This window comes from Mirounga angustirostris, unplaced genomic scaffold (assembly GCF_029215605.1).
Source record: "Mirounga angustirostris isolate CCGP_5_RB_7025 unplaced genomic scaffold, mMirAng1.0.hap1 SCAF_17, whole genome shotgun sequence".
In the NCBI taxonomy this organism is placed as follows: domain Eukaryota; kingdom Metazoa; phylum Chordata; class Mammalia; order Carnivora; family Phocidae; genus Mirounga; species Mirounga angustirostris.
In genome coordinates, this window is record NW_026991725.1 from 26,432,494 (window position 1) to 26,446,240 (window position 13,747).

The following is a 13,747-nucleotide window of genomic DNA, read 5'->3' on the forward strand; positions in this document are numbered from 1 at the left end:
CTCTGGAAATCTCTATCATTCAAGCACAGTTCTGGCTTCCAGATGTCTCAGAAGGAAAGGGCAAATGAATGAATGCCTCACCTGTGGTGAATTGTGCTAAGTAAGAAAGCAAAGAAAGGATTTTCAGAGAAGGGAAACATATTTAAAAAACAAGGGAATAAGGAAGGAAGGAGAAAAAAAGTGGGTAGGGAGCTGGAAGAGAAAGACACTTCCAAAGTCAGTCTTACTATCCCTACTGCTATAGATGCGGAAACTGAGGCTCAGAGATGGAAAGAGATTAGGCAGCTCTGTGTAGGGGAGCGGTGCCCAACCACACTAACACTAACAAACTGTTCTCTGGGCCAAAAGCAATTCTGCCAGAGGGAGAGAGGCCCATAAGCCGATTCTATGCTGAGGGCATAGGTAAAAATTCTTGGTAAGTTTTTTTAGGTAATTTTATAAAACATATAAGTAATATTTTTAGGGGCACTTGGGTGGCTCAGTCAGTTGAGCATCCAACTCACGGTTTCAGCTCAGGTCATGATCTCAGGGTCCTGAGATCGAACCCCATATCTGAATCCGTGCTCAGCGGGGAGTCTGCTGGAGATTCTCTCTCTGCTCCCTCTCCCTCTGCTCATCCCCCTGCTCGTGCTCTCTCTCTCATAAAAAAATCTTTTAAAAAAACATATAAGTAATATTTTTAAAGCTATGAAGTAGCCTCTAAATCATTCTGGGCTATTTCCATTCTTCCTTAGCACTCTTTTTATTAGGATGAAATAATTACCTGGAACCCCTTATCGGCAGGAACCAATCTTGCTTAGTAAGTATCCGAATTACTTTCCCTCCAGGACCTGTGCACTCTGCTGAGATGGGGTCTGCACTGTCCCCAGAACATGCCATGGCCATGCTCTAAAATACCCTTTGCCTTCCTCCTTCCTGCTCTGCCCATCCTTCAAGGCCCCCATTAATTCCAAATCTCCCCGAAATCCCTAGCTCTCAGTGACCTTTCCCTGTCCTGAGAACCTGAGAGCCTGCGCCATACCCACACCTGCCATGCCTGGGCCAGCTGGGCCATCAGTTTCTTGAGGACAAGTCCTGTGATCCCACATTGGGTCCAGCTGCTTCCCGGGCACCCCCACTTCTCCCTAGACGTGCCCCTGCGTTAGCACAGGGTTTTTCATGCATGGGGTGCTCGGTACATATCTGTTGACTGACTAATTGATCTGAGTGTGTGTCAATGAGCCAGATGGCATCTTGGCAAAGTATATAAACAAGATCAGAACCACCTTGAAAGAAAGGATTATGTTCACTCTGGAGAAATTTGATAAAATGTAATGTTTTATATCATCTCTCTCTTGCCTTCAAGAAAAGAGCAATGACATGGGCATCAAAAGGCTTGAGAGGGCGTCCTAAGCCTGCCACTCACGGTGCCAAGTGCAGGCCCCCAGCAGCGCTAAGGTCTGGTCTGCACAGCAGTGAGCGATTTAAGCTGGAACCCAGTCAAGGGTGGGTGCGAGGTTGAGAATAGGAGGGCTTCCTTAACCAGCGCAGATACTCTAAAAATTTCATAAAAACCTAGACAAAGCTGCATAAAGAAAGCACCCACAATCCCACGGGGCAGAGATGAGGCACCCCATACACTGTCGAGTGCGCCCACAAAGGGAACGCGCTGGGCAGTGGGAGGAGTTGACTGTGACTATTTGTCGGGACACAACCCTGCGCGGTCTGTCTGCCTACAACAGCAGGAGGAGGGCAGCTTGAGTGGTAGTCGGAAGGCTCAGTCACGGCCCCATCCCTGGCTGGTCTCCATGCACCAGCAAACGGGTGGGACGCGCTCTGTGCAGCCCCGGCCGCCCACCCCTCCCCTCCGGAGCCTCAGGCCAGAATGGGGAGAGGCAGACCTCAAGCCCCAGAGCAGGAGTGTGGAGCACAGAGAGAAGCAGGGCCGGGTAGGGCTGCCCCTCTGACTTTGTCCAGCAGGTAGTAATGATTCGGGTTGGCGGGGTGGGGTGAGACATGATGTGCTGGGAAGAGCACCAGCGTCAGAATCAGAATGGCCGGACAATGGCCTCTTCTCTGCCACTCACTGCTGTATGGCCTGGAGCAAGCTGCTGTCCTCTCTGGGTCTGTGGTCTCCACTAAAGAATAAATCAGGGGGACAAAGAAGGCGTGGGGCCCTCAGACTTCTCACAGGCCATGGTTCTCTGCTCAGAGGGGTGTCCGGGGCCCGGCGCAGTTAGGCTGGACGCCTGGAAGGTCACAGCTCGGCCAGTAGAATTCGGGGCACTCTGACCTCTGCCCTACAGTGAGCTTCCCTCCCCCTGCTCCATGTCTGACCCCCCCCACACGTCATTGTCCCTGCCGCCCTTCACTTCAGCCCTGTACCCGGCACTGGGGACAGGGAGTCACCTGGCCCTCCTGCCTTCATTGCCCAGCTCCCCTCCCAGAGGTGGTCAGCCCAGGCTGGCAGCCTGCGGTTTGCCTCTCCCTGGTTGGTCCTGGAAACCCCTCTCCTGAACTGTCACCAGTGTCAGGCCTGGGGGTGAGGCAGCAGGGTGGTGGAAGCGGGACAAAGGAGGAGAAGCTGAAGGGAAGGAGAGGGAACCCCCAGATCCAGGCAGGGCAACGAAGGAGGCCTGGCTTGGGAGCCTTTGCCCCTTGCGGGGCCGCCCCAGGTGGGTACCCATGGGCAGGGCTGAGCCTGTGGGTAATGACAATGTCCATCTCTTCCTGAGGGCCAGGGCCCAAGGTATCCCTATTTTTAAATATGTTATCATCCTGTCACTTCCTACCACTCAGACCCAAAGAAGACAGACCTGAAACCCAAACCCGTAGCTTTACTGTGACGCTTGATCAAACATCCCCACTAACTAACCTCACGAGAATAGACAGTCAAGTTTGCAATACCAAGAGAACACACTTTATTGGGTCTATGTCCAGGGGAACCTAGTTTTGCATAGCATAAAAGCAGTTAAGTCCAGAAACACAATATAAGAAGTATTTTGGTAGAAAAAAATCTGCTGAGCGGGGAGCCCCTCTAGGGAATGGAGGGTCGTTTAGAGCCGAGAGCCATAGGCATGTCCTTGCAGTGTGCTGGCTACAGCGGGCAGGGCTGCAGGTGCTCCCTGGAGGAAATGACTTTCCCGTCTCTGATTTCCTCGGTGATGGTGCGGATCTGGGTGCTGACCTGGGGAGCCGGGCCGCTGGGCCCAGCTGGAGCACAGGGCCCAGTTGAGACGTAAGGTCCCCTAACCAAAGGCTTGCATTCCGTGGCACAAGGGTGCACAGGCAGCCTGAGGAAATGAAATCAGATCAGAGTGCATCTGGCATCGGGGCATGGGACTGAGATTCCTGTTCAACAGATTTAGGGGATAGAGTGATTACAGGTGGGTGACAACAACGAATGGCTTCAGTGCCTCTGAAACCCCCAAGGGCTGCAGGGAGGAGGACGAGGAACCCCCAGCCAAGCACGATGGTTGGGGAAACACTATGGGGGGGGGGGGTGGCTTGTGACCCTGTGATGACCAAGCTGGGACAAGAAAGGATCTCTAGAGAAAGGCTTTGGATCAATCCCTGTCATCTGCGCAAAAGCCTCTGCAGGGACTGACACCCTCTCCGAGGCCCCAAGGGCTGGTCCAGGAAGCCCTGTCCCCACACCTCGCTCTCCGGGGCGCACAGCCACTCACTTGCAGTCCTCACTCTCCAGCAGGCGGCGGTAGGTGGCGATCTCTGACTCCAGCCGGGCCTTGACGTCCAGCAGCACCTGGTACTCCTGGTTCTGCCGCTCCAGGTCACACCTGATCTCAGCCAGCTGGGCCTCCACGTTGCTGATCAAGCACTGCATCTGGCCCAGCTGGGAGCCGTAGCGGGCCTCGGTCTCTGCCAGGGTGGATTCCAGGGAATTCCTCTGTAAGGGGAAAAGAGGAAGAGCTGTTCATGGGAAGGAGTCCCACCCAGAGCCCGGTAGCTCTGGGTGTCTGCATATCCCTCGTGATCACGCCCCAGGATAAGCCCTGTGCTGAGGCTGGTGGGTCAGGGCTTGCCAGGGGCTGTGGCCGGTCCCTCAGGCAGAGGCGACTCACCATGCTGTGCTGGGCCTGCAGCTCGATCTCCAGGGCGTTGACCGTGCGTCTCAGCTCGATGATCTCCGCCTGGCAGGACTGCAGCTGCTCCGAGCTGGACACCACCTGCTGGTTCAGCTCCTCGGTCTGAAACACAAGAGGGCCCAGAGCACGGTCAGACCGAGTGAAGCTCCTTTCAAGGAGAGCCCCTGCTCCAGGAGCCTGTGGTCCCGAGTGGCCCCAGCCCCACCTGGGTGTTGAACCAAGCCTCCACGTCTCTACGGTTATTCTCCACCAGGGCCTCATACTGGCATCTCATATCATCTAGAATCTTGTTGAGATCCACTGGGGGGGCGGCATCCACCTCCACATTCAGTCGATCCCCGAGTTGGCAACGGAGTACGTTGACTTCCTGCAGAGAGGAGGCACGATGGCATAAGGTTGTGGAAAGGAAGCTGGATTGAGGGTTCAGGTGGCTGGGTTCAAATCCTCCTCCCTCAGGGGCCGGCTGTGTAACCTCAGACAGGATCTTAACTTCTCTGAGCCTCGGTCCCCTCATGGACATATACCTACCTCCTCTGCAGATTCAGGAGAGTAAAATGAGATGATGCAAATGTCAGGCAAATAGAATAAGTGTTATCAGGCACTAGCATCCAGAGGGAGATTTAGTGTCATGGGCAGGAGTGTGGGATCTGTGTGACCTTAGGCAAGTGACTTAACTTCTCTGTGCCTCATTTTTCTCATCTGTGAAATGGGACGGGTGTGAGGATGAAATGAAGTGAGAACAAAATGCAAAGTGTTTCAGATAGCTCCTGGCATGCAGTACGCCATCGTCAACAAATGCCAGCTGGAGTTCCTGCGGGAGCAGTGGTCACCGTCATTGTGCCCAAGGGTCACCAGGGGCTCCCTGCTGGATGCGAAACACTGGAAGGTCGCACGGCACCAGCCTCACCTGCTCGTGGTTCTTCTGGAGGCACAGCAGCTCCTCCTTCAGGGACTCCACCTGGGCCTCCAGGTCAGCCTTGCACAGGGTCAGCTCGTCCAGGATCCGGCGCAGGCCACTCATGTCGGCCTCCACCAGCTGCCGCATGGACAGCTCCATCTCATACCTGTGCAAGGGCACGGTCAGCAGCTGAGCGCTGGTGCTGAGCACAGAAATCGGGGAAGCCCTGGAAATGCGGGGGCTTCTCCAGGCCTCTCTGAAACTAACGGAGAGCTGCCCCCAAAGATGTGCAGGGAGAGGAGGCGCCCGCATCCCCCGGCCAAACTCACTTGGTCCGAAAGTCGTCAGCAGCCAGCTTGGCGTTGTCGATCTGCAGGACTAGCCTGGTGTTCTCAGCCTTGGTCAGCAGGATCTGAGGAACAAGGGGCAACCCATGAGCTAGGAAAGGCCCAGCAGTGTGGAGTGGGTGGGAGGGAATCACCCAGCTCACAGAGGCCATGTATCTAAGAACCACCAGTACCCTCAGCAGCCCCAGCCCTGAGCCCAGGTATGGAGGGAGCATCAGTCCAGGAGGGGCATCCCTAGAAGTAGGCCCCAGAGTGACACAGTGGGCTGTCTCAGAGCAAGGCGGAAAGAACAGGTCAACCCGGATTCAGATTCTGCATCTAGCACTCAGAGGCTGTGCAATCTTGGGCAAGTGGCTGAATCTCCCTGATATTTAACTTCTGTATCTGTTGAATGGGTCCAGTAATACCCATCTCTCCAAGATGAGGAATAAATAATCCAATGGATACAAAGCATCAGGCACAGTGCCTGCATCCAGTAGGGGCTGAGTATAGGTTATTGCTCTTCCTACAGCTGAGACAGTGAGGGGAGGAGAAGGATGGCTGGCATAGTTATAAGCAAGCAAAAGACTCACACAGAGGTCTGGGTCCCCCAGGAAACCAGAACCCCAGACAGAAGAGCTTGCCCTGGACAGAGAATTCCCCAAGAGCTACCATCAGTGGGTAGTCCCTTGGGATGACAACCCCCCCACCCAGGGCTGGGGATGCTGGAGAGGGGCCGGGTCCCCGTTACCTTCTGCTGGAGCTCCTCGATGGTTTTGAAATAGGACTGGTAGTCTGGGCAGATGTATGGGATCTGAGACTCGTACCACTCCCGGATGCGTTTCTCCAGCTCCGCGTTCTCGCGCTCCAGCTGGCGCACCTTCTCCAGGTAGTTGGCCAGGCGGTCGTTCAGGAACTGCATGGTCTCCTTCTCGCTGCCATTGAAGGAGCCCTCACAGAACCAGCCCCCACTCCCAACAAAGCCAGAGGGGTGGCACCCAGCGGACAGGTAGGAGCCAGGGAAGCAGCTCCCGTGGCTGGACAGGCCCAGCCTGACGGAGGAGGCGGACCCCATAGTACCAGCAAGACTGGGTACCCTGCAGGAGCCCACAGAGCGGACGGAGGACACCCAAGAGAGGCCACCTGCTGGGCCGCACAGGCCTTTGGCAGATCCAGAGGAGAAGACGGGGGAGCAGACCTGGGTGGCCATGATCCTAGCAGAGGAAGGTTGCAGCTTAGCAAGGAGCTCAGGTTCTAGGCTCTCAAGGCCTCTCTGGAGTATTTATATACACTCTCCATGGGGTGTTGGCATGTTACTCTTGGGAAAGCTAATCTCATTAGAATGTGATTTTTGGTACCTATCCAGAATTTCTTACCTTATTAAAAATTTTTTTTAATTTTGTTTGCTAAGTCAGGACTCTTGTCTATTGTCATTTCCTGGCAGAATATGAATTTTATTGCCTCTTCAAAGTCCTTGCACCAGATCCCATAAATCGGGAGTGGCCTCACAAATGACATTTGGTTCCTGCTCTCTCTGCTGTGCCTTCCCCTGAGCATCCCGGTCTGCCCACTTGTCACCCCCATCCACTTGTCACCCCCATCCACTTCCCCAGTGCTCACAGGTGCTCAGGGACGCCTGGGCCCCTGGGATGGTTAAAAGGGAGCAAAGAGGGCTACGATTCATGGGGCTACTGTGTGCCAGAGTCCTGGTTACGTCCTTTACACCTCACAGTAATCCTGGGAGGTGGCCAATCTGTCTCCATTCCACCGACATGGAAACAGAGACGCCGAATGGCTAAAAACAAGCTTGCTCAAGGTGAACAGGCAGTTGAGTGACAGAGCCTGGAACTGAGACCAGGGCTCTCAGACCCCAAATCCTACACTCTTGTCCCACCGCTTCTCTCATAAAACCAAGGGCAAGTGCAGGCACACAGAATTTAGGGACCCGAGACCTAGGTCCAAATGGTGGCTCTGTGGCTCATCTGCCCTGTGATGTGAGTATATGTCACTCTCTGGCATGCCTCAGTGTCCTCATCAGGACAGCGGAGGTCATCAGCCTACCCTGCCTGCCTCACACAGATACGAGGAGAATCAAACAGAATAGAAGTCAAAGTGTTTTTGAAAGCCATTGTGCACTATACTGCTTACACGGGACAGTCTTTGATGATGGTTTATGGTTGTGGCCAGCAGAGGATCATGAATGTGAGCCCCCAAAGGGGCTGCTTTGGAGGGTGGTTTCCTTTGTGACCTGCAGGTCTCTGAGCCTAGGAGAGTAGAATCAGGATCCTGAGGCAGCCTACACTGACCCCCCAGTCCCTGAGAAATGGGTCGATGCAGAAGACCAGAGATGGCTCATGCAGACTCTTTGGACAGGGAAGGAATAAGAACAAACGAAGCACTGTAGTTAAGCAAGCTGGGAGGAGCACCTGAGAATTCACCACCACAGGTAAATTCCTTCTTCCGCCTCACAAAGTGGGATTTCCCAAGGCTCGGGCAACCTGCTCGCTCTTCTCCCACACAGACTTGGTTTGCAAGGCTGGCGTTTATGGAAGCATTTATGTGCTTCTGAAGTTGTAATTTAGCAACCTCTTAAAACTCTTTATAAGCTTCTCTCTGGAATTACTCAGGAGGGTTGGCGGTGATGCACACGCCTCGCCCAGTGCAGGGGACACCTCGACGGGGTGCCTGAGAGCAGCCCCTCCTGGGAGCGAGAGCGGGGACCTCAGGCTCTTAGAGCAGCCCCATCATCCCTGCTCTCCCAGCAGAGCCTCCAGGTTTCTCAACCTCAGCACTGTTAACATCGTAGACTACAGAATTCTTTGTGGTGGGGGCTTTGTGTGCATTGTAAGATGTTTTCAACATCTCTGGATTCCACCACCGGATGCCAGTAGCAACCTCCTCCCCCAGGTGTGAACCCCAAACTGTCTCCAGACATTGCCAAATGTCTGGGAGGCAAAACCACCCTCGCTTAAGAACCACTGGACCATCAGGACAGGGAATGGGGCTCTGACCAGACCTCCTAGAGACACCCCCTTTACTTTCTAGGAAAACTAGTACTGAGTCTGCCTGTCCTTCCGGGGCCCCCTTGGGCAAGTCCTTAAGGCGCCCAGGCTTCGATTTACCTCATTGATGACACAGGGTGCTCATTCTTAGGGCTGCCATCACTAAGCCCTGGCGCAGCTCTTCTCTGGGGTGTCGAGCTGCTGGGCATCGGAAATGAATGTTCTCATTTTCTGGGCTTCTTAAGCCCTTCCACTGTGCCATCCATATCTGAAGATGAGGCTAGTTTTCTTTCAGGGCAACTGCTGCTCTGGATGTCCCATCACTCTCAGCCTGTGCATCAGGAGGACCACCATGGATCAGAGTCCAGGCAGGGGTCTTCCAAGCTATGAAGAGAGGCACATACCTCTCCTGGAGCAGGTGACAAGAGGGCCAGAGAAGGGCTTTTGGTCCCTCTTGGTCCCCTGCCTTTTCTCCATGGTGTAGACTGCAAGGCCACTCTCTCAGAGGGAAAAGTGAAGGGGGCCTCATGGGAGGAATTCCTCTACTTTCTTCCACACAGGAGCCGGGACCATCGCAGGATGAAGTGAGGCCCACAGGATGAACAGATGCTCTACCTGTATCAGGGAAGAGAAGCCGGGACTCACAGAGCTGCTCCTCTCCCAGCATAGGTCCAAGGATCTGCCCACCCCACTCCCCCTGGTGGCCCAACCCTGGAGAAAATCCACCTGTTCAGTGTTAAGGAAACTAGGAGTGCCCACTCATCAGGTTTTATTTCAAAATAGAGTCCCTATTCCGAGACCATTCTTTCTAAGGTTAATCTAAAATACACTGGGCTAAGGATGGAGGGCCTGGACTCCAGGCTAACTCAGCCCCAAACTCCCTGAGTGAGCCCTGTCCACTCTGGGCTCCAGAGCCCCAGTCTGAACAGGAAGGGCCTAGACAAGGCCAGCTTGAGGTCCTTCCATCTCAGACATTATACGCATTTCCTGTGCAGGGAGCCAGGAGTCACCTGGACATGTCTGTGACTCATTCATCATCCCCCACAGCCACCATCCCTTCTTTGCCACTGACCTACAGAATAAAGGAGTAAAGAAGAGTTACAGATTGTCAAGTCATTACACAGTTTCTTTTCTCGTTGTTGTTTTGTCTCTGCAAACTCCCTTGGACCCCAGGTCACCGTTTGCCTCCACACCTACACACCACAAGAGCTATGGCATGGGCTTCCTTCTGACCTTCCCTCATAGGCAGAAGCCACATTAAGTCACCTCCCGGGGCTGTTCCCCAGAAGCCCCCATTCAGAGGTACAGCATCACCAGGATGTTGAGCGGGCATCCCAGCATGTCCAAGCTGAAACGACATCTCTGGCCAACTGAGCCAGGACATCGCTTTGCAAAAGAAGGGGCTTGGATAGTGTCAGACTGGACAGTGGGGGTCCTGGGCCTGAATTCAGCCAGACCTCAGTTCAAGCTACTCAGTCACTCTGAGCCTCAGATTTCCCCAAGAGGCACCACATTTACGGGATCGTAAGAAGTAAATGGACACATGCTTGATAAATAGGAATGGGTGTCATGGATTTAAGAGATCAAAACTGTTCTTAGAACCCATCTAGTCGAGGGCGCCTGGGTGGCTCAGTCGTTAAGCGTCTGCCTTCGGCTCAGGTCATGATCCCAGGGTCCTGGGATCGAGTCCCACATCAGGCTCCCTGCTCGGCAGGAAGCCTGCTTCTCCCTCTCCCACTCCCCCTGCTTGTGTTCCTGCTCTCGCTGTCTCTCTATCTGTCAAATAAATAAATAAAATCTTTAAAAAAAAAAAAAAAAAAAAAAAAGAACCCATCTAGTCCAGCCCCAGTCAAATGCGATAACCAAGGGCACAAACCACTCGCCCTGGTTTCATGGGACACTGGCCTAGCCCAGTCGTGCAAGGAAAGACAGTGGCTGGGACTATGTCCAGAGCAGCAGGGACCCCCCCCCAGATGAGGCCTCTGACCCTTATTCTAGCAGCTTCCAAAGCCACCCCCACTTCCTGCTGGCACAAAGTGCTGGTTTTAGAGCTACAGAGCTGACAAGATGCTCTCTGCCCACCGTGGCCCCAGCTTCAGGGGCAAGAGGAGAAGTGGAGATGCTGCTGCAGGAGCATAAAACACCCTGGCTTTTCCCAAGCCCACCTTGGAAGGCCACCAAGCTCAAAATCAACCACTGAGTTTGTGGGTCCTTTTTTGGTAAAAAGACGTTTTTCCATTCCCAAATGAGCTTCCATCTGAAAGCCAGGGTTCTCCGTGGGCAACAACCCAAGAAATCAAGCCTGAGTCTCCTTCCCGGTGGACCAGTCCTTTCAGAACGGAAGGGACCAGGCACAGCCCATCACAGTGTGCCCAAGGACAAAAGCAGAGTCCCTCTTTTCCTGCTTCTCGGGGCTGTGGTTAAAAGGTGCCCATCGCCACCACCACACAGTGCCCCAAAGACATCAGGGGAAGAAGACAATGGACCATGGGGCAGCCAGGTCACCTACAAATAGGCGCCCAAAGGAATAAGATCATTCCAGAAGCACAATGTCTCACTCTCTCTCTCTCTTTCTCTGACTGGCCTACTGGCTTAAGCTTGAGCTTCCTGGCTTTCTCCTGGTACCTACTTGATCTCTGATGCACATACACACAGGTCCTGCAGAATTTCCCACTATAAGAGGCATCTAAGAGCACCTGGCTGGCTCAGTCAGAAGAGCACGTGACTCTTGACCTCGGGGTCGTGAGTTCGAGCCCCACGTTGGGTTTAGAGATGACTTAAATAAATAAAAATTTCTAAAGAAAAAATTTTCAATAAAAATAATTTTAAAAAAAATACTGATCCCAAGGCTTCAACTCTTTAGACCCTACAACAGCACCCACCCACCCAGAAATGGGGAGACCCACACTGATCTTCATATCTTCCCCCCACACAACTGCTTTTTCCATTTATTCAAGCAACGAAGTGCCTGGGATTCCTGCCCCCACCCCCGAAAAGCACAGTTACTATATATTCTGTGTCTAATAACCAGATCAAAAGCTCATGCCAAATCTGCCTCCAGCTGTTGGGTTCTAGGGCAGACATGCAGTAACAGGTACACAAAGTTGAAGGCAGCATTATGGGAGGGAAAAAAAAAAAAAAAAACTTCAATTAAGACATTTTGAGCCACCAATTTGACTTGTCCAAAGAATCAGAGAAAGGTCTCGCTTCTTTAGTCTTGATGATAGGAGACTCAGAGCTTTTTCCAGACCTGCTAAGGATATCTTTGCCAGATTTAGCAAATAAAAATGCATAAAAATATTGGGACATACTTGTACTAAAAATTATTCATCGTGGGGCGCCTGGGTGGCTCAGTTGGTTGAGCGACTGCCTTCGGCTCAGGTCATGATCCTGGAGTCCCGGGATCGAGTCCCGCATCGGGCTCCCTGCTCGGCGAGGAGCCTGCTTCTCCCTCTAACCCTCCCCCCTCTCATGTACTCTCTCTCTCATTCTCGCTCTCTCAAATAAATAAATAAATCTTTAAAAAAAAAATTATTCATCGTCTATCTGCAATTCCAAATTAACTGGGCAGGGCTGCCATTTTTGTCCTCACAGGCAACAGCGAGCAGGACTCAAATGTATCCTGCTGGGTTGTCCTCTCTCTCGTCCTGGCCACCTCAGTGACATTCCACCCTCAGAGCAGCTGCCTTGAGCAAGGTGACTCAGATCTTCTTAGGCAAGATTTGGCAAGTCCCTCCCTGCTCATTTCCACTCCCCCGGCCTGAGTCCCAAACCTCCACCTACCCTCTGCAGCTGCCTACCCTCACCAGGCTCAGGACAGTCTGGACACACCCTAAGTGATCAAGGGGGTCTTTCCCCACTCCCTGACTGCCCTCTAAAGGGCCCAGAGCCCATGCTCAGAGGCCTCGGGAGAGCTGATGAGCGGTAGCTCCTCCAGAGACTCAAGGGCTTGCCAGGGTTCCTGGGGATGTGGCTTCCCAGCCTGCTGCTCTTTGCATGGCCCTGACCTCACCCAGATTAGGCCTTGAAATTCCCACTTCACCAGCCCTAGAATGCTTCCAAAACTCTCATTCCCCCCCAAGATACAAAGGTACTTTCTCTCCCCCTGGGGTATAATGTTGGCAATTGCCCGGGGCGTCAGGATTCTGCTCCAAATGGCTGCGGCCTTGGAGGAGGCCCAGAGAGCCACCCTGACCCCCATCTTCAGCCATACCTCTCCAGTTCTCTCTCGCCAGGCTCTGCCTCTTGCATCCCAGGGCCCACTTCCCTCACCTGGAGCCAGCTTTTCCTGCACAGCTGCGTCGGCTGACGGCTCCCATCTGAAAGAGTCCAGGGCCTCCTGCTCAGATCCACTCAGCCCCTAACTCCCCCCACCCAGCTTTTATGGAAAATTCCAGCGCTGTCACTGCTCTCCCCGATGTGCCTAGGAAACCTGTGGTTTGTGGGAGATGCGCAGCCAAGCCCACTGAGAGAAGGAAGTGGTACCTCAGTCTCCGTGTCCCCTTGGTTCAGGTGCCACTTAACTGAACTACAAAGCAAATTTCCCAAACACCCTCTTTAATTGGATTCCATTGTCCGAATTTACAGGGCCTGGTGTGCACTTGGTCTCAGTATCTCCTCCTCACGACAGCACGTCTGCAAACCAGACAGTGGGCTCCAGGTTGTAATTAACTATGCTTTATACTGTGGATTCCACTTTCAAACTAGTCTGAGATCCTTGGATGAAAGAAGCCACAGAGTCGTTATGGCTGTTCATAAAAATGGGCCAGAAGAGTGAATACCAGCTCTTTGCCAACTGCCCCCTATTCGCACTCCCGACAGGTGCCTGTATGGGTCTCAGCACCCGCCCACCAACCTGATCCCTCCCAACCTCTGTAGGATGGAGGATGGAGTCTGATGCGTGCTCGGCTCTTGCAGAACCTCCCAGAGGAACTGCTCAAAGGGATGCCACCCACATACCCTGCTCCACTCCAGCCACTAACAGCCCAGGAACACCATCCAATAGGAGCCAGGTCCCCCGGCAGCCCTGAGATGTGCTGACCCAGGCAGAGAAACAAGAAGGGCCCCAGCGGCTGACATGGGAAAGATGAAACTGTGCATATTCACACGTCCTTGACCACAGCCTTCCTGTGACACCCCTTCCTTCTCTTCCCTCAAGCTTCCCTTGGGAGGGACCTTGAGATTCCCCTTCCCAGAAAGCCCCAGGCACTTAGTCTCACACTCTGGGTCTTTTGTGGACCCTCAAAGGTTGCCACCCAAAGCAGAGAGACAAGAGGCCTCCAAGGGGCCTCGGGGCTACAGTTCTAGCCTGAGCTATGCCCTGTTCACCAGAGTGCCCACCTGCCCAACATGAGGCTGGGGACTGGCCAGGGCCATGTGTCAAGACCAAGCCCAGATAGGATCAGGTCTGGGGCTCTGTTCCTCCACCGTGGGTCC

The 13,747-nt window shown here is 53.6% G+C and overlaps 1 protein-coding gene across 1 annotated transcript; it reads right to left on the bottom strand.

Moving 5' to 3' along the window:
* Nucleotides 1-3,076: 3,076 nt before the first annotated feature.
* Nucleotides 3,077-6,519, bottom strand: KRT36 (keratin 36). Its single transcript, XM_045888051.2, has 7 exons — nt 6,061-6,519; nt 5,313-5,395; nt 4,993-5,149; nt 4,291-4,452; nt 4,062-4,187; nt 3,666-3,886; nt 3,077-3,272 (listed from the first exon to the last, which is right to left on the bottom strand). The coding sequence occupies exons 1-7, from the start codon at nt 6,517-6,519 to the stop codon at nt 3,077-3,079; spliced, it is 1,404 nt and encodes a 467-aa protein (XP_045744007.1).
* Between the last annotated feature and the right edge of the window lie 7,228 nt (nt 6,520-13,747).

Coding starts and splice junctions, on each gene's coding strand:
- KRT36 (XM_045888051.2), bottom strand. CDS start 6,519: ATGGCCACCCAGGTCTGCTCCCCCGTCTTCTCCTCTGGATCTGCCAAA. Junction 4,453..4,992: donor TCCAGAAGAACCACGAGCAG/GTGAGGCTGGTG, acceptor TCCTCTCTGCAG/GAAGTCAACGTACTCCGTTG. Junction 3,273..3,665: donor CTGGAGAGTGAGGACTGCAA/GTGAGTGGCTGT, acceptor TCATTTCCTCAG/GCTGCCTGTGCACCCTTGTG.